Source organism: Mirounga angustirostris, unplaced genomic scaffold, assembly GCF_029215605.1.
Source record: "Mirounga angustirostris isolate CCGP_5_RB_7025 unplaced genomic scaffold, mMirAng1.0.hap1 SCAF_16, whole genome shotgun sequence".
Taxonomy (NCBI): domain Eukaryota; kingdom Metazoa; phylum Chordata; class Mammalia; order Carnivora; family Phocidae; genus Mirounga; species Mirounga angustirostris.
Window position 1 is genome coordinate 1,156,689 of NW_026991724.1, and position 16,246 is coordinate 1,172,934.

A 16,246-nucleotide genomic window follows, 5' to 3' on the forward strand; every position below is an offset into this window, starting at 1 on the left:
AAAAAATGCCCTGAGCGGGGGGGCGCCTGGCTGGCTCAGTGGGTGAAGCGTCTGCCTTCGGCTCAGGTCATGATTCCTGGGTCCCGGGATCAAGCCCCACGCGTGGGGCTCCCTGCTCAGTGGGGAGCCTGCTTCTCCCTCTCCCTCTGCTGCTCCCCCTGCTTGTGATCTCTGTCACATAAATAAATAAAATCTTAAAAAAAAAAAAAAGACACTCTTAACTATAGCAACAAACTGAGGGTTGCTGGAGGGGAGGTGGGTGGGGGATGGGGTAACTGGGTGATGGGCATTAGGGAGGGCATGTGACGGAATGAGCACGGGTGTTATATGCAGCTGATAAATTACTGAACACTACGTCTGAAACTAATGATGTACTATATGGTGACTAACTGAATTTAAATAAAACATTTTAAAAATGCCCAAAGGACACACTAAATTGAAGCATAAAATCCCTGTTATGCCGGCTCTAAACCCCAAGAGTGATTGCCACATAAGCTCATAAGCATGTCCTCCTGGAAAAGTAATCCCGGAAGGAAGTGAAACTCGTCAATTCCAGCCGGTCCCAGGCCAGCCCGGAGCTGCCGTCACCTTTCTACGGCCTGCGTTACTCTCCTCCTAAAAACGCTGGTGTGGGATTCTTCACCAGGTTTTCGTTAGTCATCAGAATGGCCCACCTCTGCCAGTCTGGAGCCCCTCTGACAAGGCAGCAGAGCAAATGGAAAGCAAGGGACAGACTCCTCATGTCACTGTTAACTGTACTGGGAGCTCCGGGTGCAGGCAGGGGGACAAAGGACAGAGCGCTGTCCCCATCACAGCACGGAAAAGAAATCCGCGGAGGCTGCAGAGAGGTGGCCAAAGCAGGCTGCCTCCATCTTTGAAAGTCAACGTTTCCCCCGCAGGGAGACTCCTTCACGCACTCTGGGGGTGACACTATGGGCTTCATGGTGAGTTGCCCTTTCACCACTGCTGGCACGGGGCCCAGAGGGGCCGCCAGTCCACGCACACTGAGCCACCAGCCACCTTCCCTCTCCAGGGCCGGTACCAGGCCTGGTAGTGACCCCGTGAAACAAGGGATCCCCGAATTATGGCAAATGAGCGTCCTGATTTTAATTTGTACATAGATAGCGATTTTCATTTTTGACTTAATTTCTACAGTGACTCACTAGGACAAATGATCTGGCTTTTTTATGGAAATGAGGTAGTTTCCTCTTAAAATGTATTTAAGCTCAGAAAGTAAAAATATCAAAAATATCAATAGCGTACATGGGACCTGGATACAGGAAACCATGCAGCTGGTACAAGAATGAAGTGGTTTCGGGCGCACACTGGGTGAGGGGTCCCTTCTGCAGACCACCAGACTCAAATGAGCTGAGCTGGGCCACATATTTGGGGACCCAAACCAGGGAGAAACAGTTTTAGACTTGGACACAAAACGAGAAAATGACCGAATGGACACCCAATAAAGAGCTCACGGGAAACCCCGCTGGGAAATGTGCCCGGGACACTGGGGAGGGTGGGCGACAGCAGGATGAGGCGTGCCCCTGGGCTCCCAAGCAGGTGGGCACGTGGGGCCAGGGGTGATGGCAGCCACACAGCACATGGTCCGTCCTTCTTCACTATTTTTTTCGTTCTTTACAAAGTTTTCCAAACTTTGCTACACCATCACGTTTTATATCTATTACAGAAAACCCCAAATGTTATTTAAAAAATGTTTCTCCTTCTGCAGAGATCTTCTGCTATGTTCACTAGCACACACGCTCAGGAATTTTACATACTTGGTCCGAAGAAGGACGAAGCTCCGGGGCTCCGACCGGCGCTGCCACGGTGCCCAAGCGGCTTGTACGGCCGCTGATGCCAACCCTCAGCTGCCTCTCAGCCCCACACCAGCAGGGACAGGAGAGAAGTCGCTTTGCGCGGGTCAGTAAGTTGAACACGACCCAGTCCGTAAGGGAGCAGGGCCGGCGTGGCTGTGCTCTGAAACCCTGGGAGGCCGCACCCCTGCCCCGGAGCCTAGGACCTGGAGGCGGCCGGGCTGGCGTCACGCGGGTACCCCCGGCCCATGGCTCTACCGCTGCTTTCGGGGAGACGCCAGGCCCTGGAGGCCGACAAACTGGCAAACACTGCACCAAGACGACACGGAGCCGCCGCGCCCCCCCCTCCCGCTGCGGGCAGGTTAGCGGCTGAACAGCCTAGAGATGCAGGGGAAGGCAAGGCTGCTGGCAAGGGAGGGCCGCAGTCTGGAGCTGTGGTCGGGCCGGCATTTGCATAAAACCCTCTCACCAGGGAGGGGAACAGGCCTAGTCCGCGGAGGAAGGGGCCTTCCCAGCGCGACAGCACAACCTTATCGTCCAGGCTCTGACGCTCTGTTCAAGGCCTCGGGAGAGACTCCGGGAGCAAAGGTCAGTGCGAGGCCTGCCAAACACAAATGGCAGAACCAAACACAACAAAGGGGCCGGGACGATGCATGACACGCCTCGCATGTCACATCAGACGGAGGCGTGAGGTGCCAGCTACGTAAGGCAGCAACCCCAAGGTGCTTGGAAACTCCGAGCGGAGCGGCTGCCAAGTTTGAGGTCAAAGGTGAAACAAGAGTGAAAACATAAAGGTGTTCTTCTAAAATCAAAAAGGCTGGCATCTAATAAAGATCCAGGAAAAGGGAATTAGAAGTGACTACACTTGTTCACACTCACGTCACAGCACCTTTCACGGGAGAGTTTTTTATTTATTTTTATTTTTTTTTAAGTTTTTTTTTTTATTTATTCATTCGAGATACAGAGATAGAGAGAGATAGAGAGAATATGAGCAGGGGGAGAAGCAGAGGGAGAGGGAGAAGCAGGCCCCCCGCGGAGCAGGGAGCCCGATGCGGGGCTCGATCCCAGGACCCCGGGACCACGACCCGAGCCGAAGGCAGACGCTTAACTGACTGAGCCGCCCAGGTGCTCCTCACGGGAGAGTTTTGCCTCGACTGTATTCTGGAAGCCTCTGTGGGGCCTTCGATGGAAGCCTGCGCTGTGATCACCTCCCCTAACCCTGGGCAGAAACCACCCACGGGGGTCCTTGCGGCTGGGGGCTGTCACACCCCTTCCCTGGACTTCTGGGTGGGCCCCCAAATATACCCTGCTGGCTGCACCCCTTCCTGCCCAGCACGATGCCTGCCAGTGTGTGTGTGTGGGGGGGGTACACCTGCCAGTGCAGAGACTCCGAGCGCTGCCAAGGCATCCCTCCCTCTGGAACGCCCACCTTGCATGGGAATCCCACTTCTTCCCAGTCTCGGACTATCATGAGTTATGACCCATCCCAGCGGGCTACAACCCCTCCAGCCTCCGCCAGGCTGTCCGCCCCTCTCTTAGGGATGCACACACAAGTTAAGATGTGTGAGAGTTTAGATCTCCTGTTCACGGTTCTCAGCTTGGTGTCCCCACAGGCCCTGACGGAAGCCTGTGACACCAGCCAATGCACGCCCCGTCAGTGAGGCACGCAGCAGCGCCCCGGAACCCTGATAATTCCAGGGGCCGGTCACTGCCGTGGACAGTCCTCCCCGGGGTGGGGGGTGGGGGGGCGGAACAGACAGGCTTTCCCTAGTGAGCGGGCACGTGGCGACAGACCCATCACTTCCACCCTCCAGTTGTGAAAACATCCTTGAACTTAATGAGGAACAAGTAAACCCGAGAGAAACGTGATTGCCAGCAGAGGGGACACGCACGCTCCCACCCATTTCCACTTTAATTTCTGGGTGAACAGAAAGAAAAAAAGTCTACTGTTTCAAGCGCTCGGCAAGCGGCATTCACACAGATGTTCTAACCGCTGCAAGGCCCCTGACGTTGCCTGAGGCTCCTTACGGCTCCTGCCCCCGCAGCCTCCCCTGTGAGGACCCAAAAGCTCCCAATGGGGGCAGGTCGTGCTCCAAGAGGCTCAGCAGCAAGTCCTTCGACCTCAGAGCCGCCATCTGTGTCCACCCGTATCTCTCCAACTCCCATCGCCACCAGAGGTCCAGGCTTAGATCTCAATACATAGGAGAATGCTATTACCTGCCTTTTTGTCTTTATCAGTTGGGCAACTTCTGCATCATTCAGTAGCTTAAAAATGCCCCGGCACAATGACTTTCTCGGAGGCAGGCAGTTCAGCCGTGCCCAGGACAGACGAGAGGTCAGCACAGTGAACTGAGATTTATTACATCTCCAGGCGAGTGCCTTTTGCCCTAACAGAAGATCAGTGACTGTTTTAAAGCCCAGCCTAAGTGCCAGGGAACCAACGCTGAGCAATCTCTGAGCGCCTGGCTCATCAGGAAGCACGGAACGTCACGCAGCTGGGAGCAGAGTGGGAGGCCGGGGCGACCTGCCATCTCCCGGCCACCGGACACACTCAGGGGCAGCAAAGGTGTGTGACACCACCACATTGGGCTAGGGCCGTGTGAGCGACAACTTGTAATGTTCAAATTCATGAACCCGGCAAACTGCAGCACGTCAGCTGTGGGAGGCACTGAGGAACCATGCTGCCGAGGCGAGGGGGACAGGAAGCTGGAGGGGAGAGGTGCGCTCAGGGAACCAGGAGGGGGAGTCACCCAAAGCAGAGAGAAACCCAATGTGTAGTTTTTGCCAAGAAGACAGCCGACCGGAGTGAGGTCGCCTTCTCTCTAGGACGGCAGAAGGCCACGCAGCCTCGGATAGGTGACGGTGAGCCTGAGGTGGACAGAGACGCCCAGGGCAGCGGTCCAAGCGCAGCCCATGTAGCTACAAATCCAGCTCCCTTGCCTTGGCACGTCCCAGCCTCAGAGGGCGAGTCCAGAGCCGTGGGCCCCTGTGAGGGGCTCAGGGTCCCCTGTGAAGAAGGCTGTGAGCGCCTGCCCACTGCCAAGCCCCCAGGGCCCCCGGCGTGCCCCACACTGGATGCTGACAGGCTGCATGCAGGCCGCTGGGGTCCCAAGACAAGGAGCCCTCGCAGGAGCCGGCGGCCTTCAGGGAGCGCAAAGCAGCCGGGCCGGAACAGGGCTCCCTCGTGAGATTGGAGAAAAGCTCCCCGGGAGGCAAGGAGCCTGCCCTTTCAGCCCCAAGGGGCGCCAAACCTCACCCGTGCATCTGAACTCAGTTGAGCGAGCAGCTTTTGAGATGACAGGCGGTCTGGGCAATCCCTCCAGGAAGAGCCCAATTATTATCTTTATCTAGGATGAAATTAGTTTGTGTATGCCAAGGAACATCCTAATTACCCACCTCAGCTCCACCCGTGCAGCACACCCAATGGCTTGGCGATAAAGATTAGGAGGTTTCACAAAAGGGATTTCCCTCTACTTACACAGATGCCTTCTACAGAGTTGCTTGCAAGGTTCTGCTCAAGTCTAAAAGCAGCCCAGATACAGGAGCGGGCAAGGGCTCTCCAAAGGCCTAATTCCAGAGGGTAAACCTAAATGGAGAGAGAGACACGTCTCTCCACACAGCGACCCTGCATCGAGCCTCTGAGCTCTAGAGGAAAGCTGGTCAGAAACCCCCGAGGGAGATGTTCCACGGAAGACCGCTCACCAAGCAGCCGCATGAGAGCGGCCCAGCTCGGGCGGGGCGGGGGGAGAAGGGCAGGAGAGGGCTGATGGCGGGGGGCGGCTAAGACACAGGGAGCCCGGCACCCTGCTGGCACACAGCGCCAGTCCTCGCCGCACCTCGCCCCACTGTGTCTGTCCCCCCGGGGAATGGGCGGTCTGGGTTTCAAGAGCTCTTGCTGGTCGCAGACAAACCACACCGAGTTCATCATCACCGACTCCCATGTGTGCCCGCTGGACTCTGCAAGGCGCATTCCCGGGCAGATTCGACCCCACTGAGTCCCTCGTGCACTAGCTAAGACGAAAGCTTCCTACTCCGCTCTGAATGCAGTCATGGCTGTCTCCTACTTTAGGCGAGAAAAGTTCTTTGTATCCAGCTGTTGATGTAAAACTCCCAACCTGTCCTAGGTAAGTAAGTAAACTCACCTAAAAAAGGGAGCTCACACAAACGTATTACTGCAGGGAAATTCAGCCACCTCCTGAAGTGGTCGCGTCAGCTCCGGCTTCTCCAAGGAAAAGGAAGCAGGAGGACCGTGCTGGAAACTCTGCTCCGGGGAAACCCTAGCCCTTCACGCCGGCAGCAGGGCCCCTGGGCTTCCAGCCAGGGTGATACAGATGGGGTTCCAGACTCCCTGGCACCACTGAGACAGGCTGAATCCAGACCAAGTGACAGGGTATGCCTGCCTCTGCCCACAGGAGCGTGAAGGAGGGTCCAGGGAAGAAAAAGGAGGAAGATGTGAGCCTAGCAAAAGGAAACAGACACCAGTGGAGAGCAGGCCTGCCCAGTTTGGTGAGAAAGCTGCACCTCATTTCAGGAAGAGTCCACTTAGTCAAGCCTCCTGAACCCGCCCCGATGGCTCAGCGGTGTTCTCACTGACGTCGTCCCTCACCCGAAGGTCCACAGTTGTGCAAATGTAGGGTGTGGAGGCTGTTCCTCAGAGGGATCTAGCGCTTGGCGGCTAAGCCTATGACCGCTCCTGCCTTGCGAGCGGTCTTCTTGGGTTCCCGGGGACACTCCGCTCTGGAGGGGTCAGCAGCACTGGGGACGTCTGTCCCATGAGTTAGCAACAAGCACAGACGGACACAGCCACCAATGCAGCTGTGCTCCCTCCAACAGGCGCTCTCTAAAAGCACACTCAGGTGTCTAAGAATGTCCCTGAGCTGGAAATACAGACACTTGACTTGGAGCTACCTGGCTTCTTGGAAACAAGCAGGACCCGTGAACAGGAGAGGGGGAAGGCGGTCTGCGGCCAGAGCAAGTATGAGTAAATATGCTCATAAGTCATCAAACCACTGGAGTGGACCGGCTGATGTGATTCGGGAATCCACAGAGTTACAGGGGCAGAGCGACATCCTAGACATCATCTGCCCATCTCTCCTGTGTCTCTCCTTCCAAAACCAGGCGTCTGGATATGCATGAAAACAGCTGTTTTAGGAATCTGGAAAGCAGAGTGAGTGAGTTCTGTCTGCAGAACTCAGTCTGCAATTTCATCAATCCTACAACATGTGCTATGACAGAAAAAGTAAAACTGGAGGCTACTACCAAACCCAAAACTCATTTACAGTACCACCAAGGGTCTGGGGGCTCCAGCTCTGTGCTGGGCCCTGAGATGAGGCCTGACGCCGCAGTGCCCTGCAGGGGACTGCACTACAGAAGACAACAGGTGGTCACACATACGTGGACGGTAATGTGTGACATCAGGGAGTGATAAGAGCCACGAGGAGCTATCGAGCAGGGTGGGAAGACAGGAGTGAGCGGGAAGGCCTCTCGGACCGGCAAGATCTGAGCAAAGTCCCGGAGACAAGGAGGGCCAGCAGGGGCAGAGGACGGCTGGAGCGCAGGCTGGAGGAACGACAAAGCAGGTGGGGTGAGCAGAGGGAGCTGGGCCTCCTGTTCCAGCAATGCTCCCAGAGAGGCCACAGCCCCACCACCGAGTCCACACTGGAAACTGCGCATCTCCGGGAAAAGGGCTTCTATCAAAACGGGGCTTCAGTGGACCAACAACAGGAAGATCAAAATCAAGCTCTGCCATTCAAATGAAGTTTTAAATTTCAAGAGAGCGTAAAGAGTGATTACTGCAACACACAGAGTCATCAGAGCAGCCTCTTCAAGAATGAACGGCTTCAGTACACCCAGAATATGTGATTCACTCTGAATATTCTTTAAAAACATTACTTTGGGGCGCCTGGGTGGCTCAGATGGTTCAGCGTCTGCCTTCGGCTCAGGTCATGATCCCAGGGTCCTGGGATCGAGTCCCACACCGGGCTCCCTGCTCCGCGGGGACTCTGCCTCTCCCTCTCCCTCTGTCCCTCCCCGTCCCTACTCATGCTCTCGGTCTCTTGTTTTCAAATACATAAATAAAAATCTTAAAAAAATAGTAAAATACCTAGAAATAAATTGAGCCAAGGGGGTAAAAGAGCTATACACTGAAAATTATAAGAAATTAATGAAAGAAACTGAAGACCACACAAATAAAGGGAAATATATCCCATGTTCACAGACTGGAAGAAATGATACTATAAAAATGTCCCTAGTACCCAAAGCCACCTACAGATTCAATGCAATCCCTATCAAAATTCCAATGGTATTTTTCATCAGAAATAGAAACAACAATCATACAATTTATACGGACCCACAACAGACCCCAAACAGCCACAGCAACCCTGAGCAAGAACAAAGCTGGAGGCATCACACTTCCTGATTTCAAACTATATCACGAAGTTTTAGTTGTCAAAAGTGTATGGTATTGGCGTAAAAACGGACACAGATCAGGGCGCCTGGCTGGCTCGGTCAACAGAGCGTAGGACTCTTGATCTCAGGGTCGTGAGTTCAAGCCCCATGTTGGGTGCAGAGATTACTTAAAAAAACCCAAAAAACAAAAAACCAAAACAGACACGGATCAACGGAACAGAACTGAAAGCCCAGAAATAAATCCACACATGTATGGTCAATCACAACAAAGAAGGCAAGAATATACAATCGGGAAAGGATAAATGGTCTTGGGAACACTGGACAGACACAGGCAGCAGAATGCAACTGGACCCCATCTCACACTGTGCACAAAAACTAACTCTAGGTGGATTAAAGACTAGAAATGATGGAAGACCTGAAGCCATAAAGTTCCCAGAAGAAAACACAGAACAAAGCTCCTTGACACGGGTCTCAGTAACGACTGTCTGATCAGGACACCAACAGCACAGGAAACAAGACCAAAAGTAAATAAGTGCCCATCCCTGAACTCTACCCCTGAAACTCATAATACACTATATGTTAATTAATTGAATTTAAATACACAATACATATTTGGAAATGGAAAAATAAATTAATAAGCGGGACCACATTCAACTAAAAAGCTTTTGCACAGAAGAAAATAATAGTAAAATGAAAAGACAACCTACCGAATGAGAAAAAATATTTGCAAACCATCCACCTGATAAGGGGTTAACATACAAAATATGTAAGAGATTTGTACAACTCAACTGCCAAAAGCAATCCAATTTAAAAATGGGCAATTTCCTGACCAGACATTTTCCAAAAGAGGACATCCAGATGGCCAACAGGTACACGACAAGATGCTTCACCACCACTAATTATCAGGGATGTGCGGATCAAGCCCACGAGGAGGTATCGCGTCCCACCTCTTCCAAAGGCGGTCATCCAAAGCTGAACTGGTAACAGTGTCGGTGAGGGTGAGGAGAGGGAAGCCTCAGGCACGAGAACTACTGTGTGACCCAGCACACTTCTGGGTGAGTGTCTGAAGGAAATGAGAACAAGAGCCGCCTGCGCTCCGCTGCCCTCCTCAGCCTTCTTCTCAACGGGAGCACATGGGCAGGGGAACGGACGGAGGATTCGGGGGTGAGCCGCACAACGGACTATTACTCAGCCATAAAAAGGAGGACATCCTGCCATTTGTGAGGACCCGGACGGGCCCTGAGAAACAAGGCTAACTGAAGTAAGTCAGACGAAGAAAGACTCTCTATTCTCCCTGTACATGCTCACTTCCATGTGGAATCTGAGCGGAACTCAGAGAGACGGAGAGCAGAATGGTGGCGGCCAAGTGCCGGGGTGCCGGAAATGGGGAGCTGCTTGTCAGACGGCACACCTTTCCAGTTATAAGGTGAGGAAGTTCTGGGGATCTCGTGTACACCACGGGGGCTGGGCGAGCAATTCTGTCTTGAGTACCGGAAAGCCGCTGAGAGAGTCGATCTTAAATGTTCTCGCCACACACGGAGGAGGCAGTTCCGTGAGGCGATGCTGGTGGTGACTCACCGCGGAGACCATTCGGCAGCACTATGCCTATCCACTCATCACACTGTACATTTTAGGTTTGTACAACGTTACGTGTCAAGTGCATCTAATAAAGCTGGAATATAAAATAAGAGGCTTTCGCTCAAAAAAAAAAAAAGAAAAAAAAGGACATCATCAAGAAAGCAAAACCGACAATGCAAAGTATGGGGAGGGGCATGCACGTGCAAGTTGGGTATCTGACAAGGGGTTTGTACCTAGAATATATACAACTCAGTAATAAAGACCATGAACAAATAATAAACTAAAGAAGTGGGCAAAGGATCTGAATAGACGTTTCTCTAAAGAACACACACCAAGAAGCACATGAAAAGATGCTCAGGAAAATGAAAATCAAGCCACGGTGAGCTACCATTTCATACCCAGTAGGACAGCTATAATAAAAAAAGATGGGCAATAAAAAATAATCTGGAGGAAATTGGAAACCTCACACGTTTCTGGTGGGAATGCAAACTGATGCAGCTATGTAGGAAGATTCTAGAAATTCCTCAAACGGTTAAACATAGTTATCACATGACCCAGCAATTCCACGCCTAGGTGTATACCCAAGGGAAATGAAAACGATTTCCATGCAAAAACTTGTACCCAAATGCTCATACTCACAATAGCCAAAAGGTAGAAATAACCTAAATGTCCATCAATAAACAGGTGAACAAGATGTTGTATGCACACATCCACACAACGTAATATTATTCAGCCACAAAAGGGAGTGAAGTATGGACACGTGTACTTCGGAAAGCATCTTGCCAAGGGAAAGGAGCCAATCACGAGAGACCACATGTTGTGTGATCCCATTTACATGAAATGTCCAGAGTAAGGAAACCTAGAGAGACCGAGAGTGGGCCAGTGGCTGCCAGGGGCTGGGAGGCGTTTGGGGATACTGAGTACGAGGTTCTGCTGGAGGCACAGAGGAGCGCACTCCGCACCACTGACCGGCCACTTTGAACAGAGGTGCCGCAGCACATGCAGACTTCATCTCACGAGGCTGTAAACACACCGACAAAGCTTCCTCCAATTCCATGATTTTCTGAGGACTGCCTGTCCTGCTCTAGCCCTCAAATATACATATGCACGTATTTTGTTTATTTTTAAAAGGCTTATTTTAGAGAGAGAGAGAGAGGAAGAGAGGGAGCAAGTGATGGGAGGGGCAGAGGGAGAGAAAATCTCAAGGAGACTCCACACTGAACATGGAGCCTGACGCAGGGCTCAATCCCGAGACCCTGAGATCACGACCTGAGCCGAAATCACAAGTCGGACGCTCAGCCGACGGAGCCACCCAGGCATCCCCTGTCTGTATTTTAAACAACAAGTGCCGTATGAAGGCCCAGAACCTGCCCTGCCCCTTGGGCCCCTCTGTGCTGCCTGTGGTCAGCGCCCACCCCAGTGGTCACCCGGGCAGCTCTCCGGACGCAGCCCAGCAGCGTCACTAGCACCCAGCCAGCCAGCTCACCGGAGGCCTGCCCTCCGCACGAGACCCCAGAGCGCCACCCGCTGGCCGGCAACCTCCCACCCCCTCTGCCAAAGCAGGGGGGCTGGGAATTCACAACTTCCCTGATTTAGGGTGATGATAAGGAGCTCTTGGTGCGCATTCCCACCGTAACACACACGCTACAGGACGGGGTGGCACCTGCCCCTCAAAACACCATTTCCCAGCCACGACTGTGGGACTGCAGGCACCGGGCCATGGGAAGCAGACAGGACCTGTGACCAACTGGCGAGCCCCCTCCTCTCCGGGCCCGGGGCCACCATCCCAGAGCCCAGCCGGCGGATGGCCTACCTTGGCGGCTGCGGGGAACGGGGCTTCGGCTTCTCTTTCTCCTTCTCGCGCTCCTTCTCCCGGTCGCGGTCTCTGTGCTGTCGGTCCTTCTCATCCCGCTTGGCTCGCTCTCTCTCCCACTCCTCTTTCCTCCGCTGCCGCTCCTTGTCACGCTCCCGCTCGCGTTCCCGCTCACGCTCCCGCTGCCGGCGCTCCCGCTCTCGGTCCCGCTCCCGCTCCCGCTCGCGCTCCCGCTGTCGGTTCTCCCGCTCCCGCTCGCGCTCCCGGTCCTAAAGCCAAACACACGTGCTGGGTGGCACCTGGCACCAAGTGCAGGCGGCACACTGAAGGCCACGGGGAACGATCTCAAGTGCCCACTCTGTTCCCAAGCTTCTCCTTAAAACAGCGTTAAGCCACGAGCCAGAGGCCAGCTTGGGACCCAACCTAACAGCTCAGCACCACCTGCCTCCCGCCTCAGCCCTTCCGGTGAGGGGTGGACACGACCTGGCAAGGCCTCTCGTGGGCTTGGACCAAAGCACTCTGCTTGCTGGAGCCTGGTACAGAGGGCGCGCTCCAAAGTGGTGGCCCTTGCTTTCCTATGCACAACCCTTGAACATCTTTCTGAACCAGTCTGCACTCATCCGTTCCATTTCCACTAATATTCAAAGGTAAAACAATAAAGCCCAAATCACAGCACGAAGACGGGTTTTAGGCTCCAGGTGGCCTTGTGGGGAAATGAAGCATGTTCCTGCTCTTTCCCTGGCCCGCATCCTCGGACATGGTGGGGGAGAGAGGTGACGGAAAGGTTGCTTGCGGCACCCATACCCCGGCAGCCTGGCCCCACCGATGCTCTATCAGGGAGAGGGGCACAGGATGGTCAACCATGGTCCCACCACCCATGGGTTCCCAGGGCAGTCACTTCCTTTTGGTCCTGAAAACTCAAAACTCTGTCATATAAGTCACAGGACAAAGACCGCCCCACTGCTCCCACCAGACCTTTTCTTAGCGGCAGGTTCCCCACCGCTCTGAAAACACGAGGGACTCAAAACACTGAAACATGTTCGTTCATCGAAAAATACCAATACAGAATAGTCCTCCAGGAGGCCACCATGGCACAGCTGGGGAGAGGCCCAGGTTATGAAAATGGAGGGGGACAGCACAATTATAAACGGTATTACTAAGAAGTCTGAAGGAGGAATTTGTTCAGGAGGGTGGAACACACTCCCATGCAAGCTTATATTAATATTAATAACCCAATCGGCAAACCTAAGTTTTAAAAAAAACACAGCAGGACTACAGGTAAATTAAAGGAAGTCTCTGTTCAAACCACCACCAATTCAATCTGTGGATCTGAACTGTTCTCCGCAGTTAATTTAGGCTTGAAACTGACACACTGCCAACACAGGACTAAGACCGTATGAAGTCCTATAAAATAAAAAGGGGATCATTTTAAGGAATTGCCCAGTGAGCTCAGATGTGCACACCTGCATCCCACTTACCCGGTAATTATGGTACGGCTCCGTCTCCGTATACTGCACCCGGAAGTTCTCGTACTGCCCGCCACGCCAGAAACGCTCGATTTCATAGTCGTAATACGGGTCTGCATAAGGCTCTAGTCTGAAAACAGAGCCCGGGAAAAGTAAATCTTGCCACTTGGGAATATTAATGCAAAAACATTACATAAAATGTTAGCAAACAGAATCTGACACCACGTTATGAAAACAGACACCATGACTCAGCGGGATTTCTTCCAGGAGTGCAAGGTTGGACCAATACGAGGAGATTCATGACAAACCTAGAGAGAAAAATCACAGGACTGGAACCACAGATGGTGGCAATGTCTGGGACAAGAGTACCCACTCCTGGTGACAAAACGGAAGGGAAGTGGAGGTGGCGCTTTCCTAATGTGACCACACATATGTGTGCACTGTGGGACTGAAGCCATGGGCACAGAGGGGCGTTTCTGTAAGGCCAGGCCAATGCGAGGAGGCCACGGCCTCCAGGAGCACCCACTGGTGGGACAGAGGCCCAGCCACAACCAGGAGGCCAGAGACTGGGCGAAAAGGAAAAAGATCTACACCTGGAAACTGAGGCACAGTAAAGCCACTCCAAGCAGCCAGAAGAACCCAGCGGGGCAGACCGAGACCAAATACTCACCGCTTGGGAGAGAGAGTGGTCTGCATTTACAACAGTAAGCAAGAAACAAAAATACTGAGGAACAAAGTTCATTTAACCAGAAACGAGCAGAACGTATTTGAGGAAAATTTCACAACACTCTCAAGAGGACATAAAGAAATGGAAAAATGTTCCATGCTCATGGATTGGAAGAACAAACACTGTTAAATATCTACACATTTGGGGTGCCTGGGTATTATGCTAAGTGAAATAAGTCAATCAAAGAAAGACAATTATCATGATTCCACTTGCATGTGGAATTTAAGAAACAAAACACAGGACCATAAGGGAAGGGAGGGAAAAATAAAATAAGACGAAATCAGAAAGGGAGAGAAACCATGGGAGACTCATAAGGATAGAGAACTGAGGGTTGCTGGAGGGGAGAAGGTGGGGGACGGGCTTGATGGGGGATGGGCGTTAAGGAGGGCACCTGTTAGGATGACACTGGGTGTTCTATGGAAGTGATGAATCACTGAATTCTACTCCAGAAACCAATATTGCACTGTATGTTAACTACCTAAAACTGAAACAAAAACAAACACAGAAAACACTGGAAAGACACAAAAACACACGTGAATAAATGAGACAATGTTCCCTGTGTTGGGTCAGGATGACCAGACACTGGCAAGAAGTCAGCTGTCTGTCCGTTAATTAATAAACGTAGGGTAATCCCAGTACAAACAGCAGTGAGCTTCTGCATGAAGCTAGACAAGCTGGTTCTCAGGTGCACAGGGAGACAGAGGAAAGGGAGACCAGCCAAGAAAGACACGCCCTCTGAGACAATAAGCCACGGTAGGAGGCCTTTCTGGGGAGGAAAGAAATGGCCCACAGGAATGTGACAGGAAACCCAGAGACAGACCCCAGCAGGGAGGATAAAGGAGCCTCCCGCAGGGAACCACCACTAACCTCTGCGAGGAAGGTGAGGAGACCCCACCTTACCCACGGACCCAGAGGACCTGCCCTGGGGATGCCTGGGACCCTGATGGAGGAAAGAGGAAATGTAAACCCAGCAACACGTGGGCATTCTTGCAGGGATTTCTTGGCTCGAGACCAACTCTCCCCTTTGAGTAAGCTGGTGGGGGAAACCGAGGCGCCTACAACCCACAAAGGTGTTGCTCTGGGGAGCCGCCAAGGCCTGATCTGGTTCACCTGATGGCCTCCAGCAGGCTGCTTTCTGGGAGGCCTCCCCCCCGGCTTGTCCAGGACCTCCGGCAGGCCCCCCCAAGGCTGGCTCTGTGGATGACACAGCTCTCTTTCATTCCAAGCAGCCAGACATCTTCCTAAGCACCTAAGCCCCACACTACTCAGATCGTACTTAAGACAGGGGTCAGGAATGGCAGAGGCCTGCTGCAGCCAGAACGGAAGAGAGAATGCGGCCCCCGAGGCACCAGCACCATCTTCAGCCAATGGAGGCCCTGAGGGGCCCCTTCCCAAGCGGATGTGAGGGTGTGTGTTCTCTCAAAGGAGGGCTGTGTCTGCCGATTTGTGTTTGGGAAACTGGGTAAGCGGGGTGTAAATGGGCCCTCCCTGCGGGACTGCTCAGACCTGGAGGGCACGGCCAGCCGGCTGAGCAAAGAGCAGTAGCTCGACGGACGCACACCGGTAAGGGCTCCAGCCCAGGCCCAGGTTACTGCTGTTGACAGCTCCCGCCAAGGACCCATTCCTTGCAGCTGACACCCTGGGGTCCCCTCGTCTGCCAGTTCCCACCGTCCTGCGGGCTCAGCGTAGCATTCTGGGTTCACACCCCGCCCCAGCAGCCTGTGCAGAGAGGTTTCCTTCCTCCCTCCTTTCCTAAGTAGGCTCCAAGCCCACCACGGGGCTTGAACTCATGACCCCGAGATCAAGAGTCGTGTGCTCCCCTGACTGAGCCAGCTGGGCGCCCTGAGGTGACATTTCTTAATGTCTTGTGCATGTCAGATCCCATGAGTTGGTCGGCATCTGAATAAAGTGCCTCAGGTGGTGGAAAGAAGCTCCTAAAGCTATGAATTGGGGTCTGTCTAGAAAGGCACTATTTTTACCAAATGATCCTGCTGGACAAATTAATTCCAAATAATAGCATAAAGAGAACACCTGTTTTCCTGTCCTTTATGCCACCTCAGAGAGCTTCCTCACAGCTCCTGAGCAGGCACCTCCCCAGCGGGTCTCCAACGAAGCACCCAGCTCCGTGTTACTGGAGCCCGACCATGATAAGGCCAGCAGGCGCCACCACGTGACAGCGATTCAGAATTTTCCGTCCCTACCCTCAGCGTCAGGCCAGGGAGCCCAGGTCCCGGGAACGGATGTCCACGTTCTCAGACCTCAGTGGGTGGGCAGCAGAATCACCCAGAAGGCTTGTTAGCAGCCAGCTGGGCTCCACCCGCCCTTGACGCTCGGATGGGGGCATTTCTGACAAGCCCTCCGGCCCGGTGTGCTGCTGGTCCCGAGGCCACCCCCGGAGCTCAGCCCTCGGGCCTGTGCCCCCCTCCCCTCACCTGGCACACAC

At 53.4% G+C, this 16,246-nt stretch overlaps 1 protein-coding gene across 6 annotated transcripts in view; it reads right to left on the reverse strand.

Moving 5' to 3' along the window:
- Nucleotides 1-16,246, reverse strand: part of ZC3H18 (zinc finger CCCH-type containing 18) — a 60,552-nt gene that overhangs the window by 13,829 nt on the left and 30,477 nt on the right. For all 6 annotated transcript variants that reach the window (XM_064581190.1, XM_064581189.1, XM_045890594.3 and 3 more), the window contains 2 exons: nucleotides 13,089-13,206; nucleotides 11,611-11,879 (listed from right to left, as the gene is read on the reverse strand). In XM_064581190.1, the coding sequence (XP_064437260.1) occupies nucleotides 11,611-11,879; nucleotides 13,089-13,206 (387 nt within the window). The remainder of the gene's footprint in view (nucleotides 1-11,610; nucleotides 11,880-13,088; nucleotides 13,207-16,246) is intronic.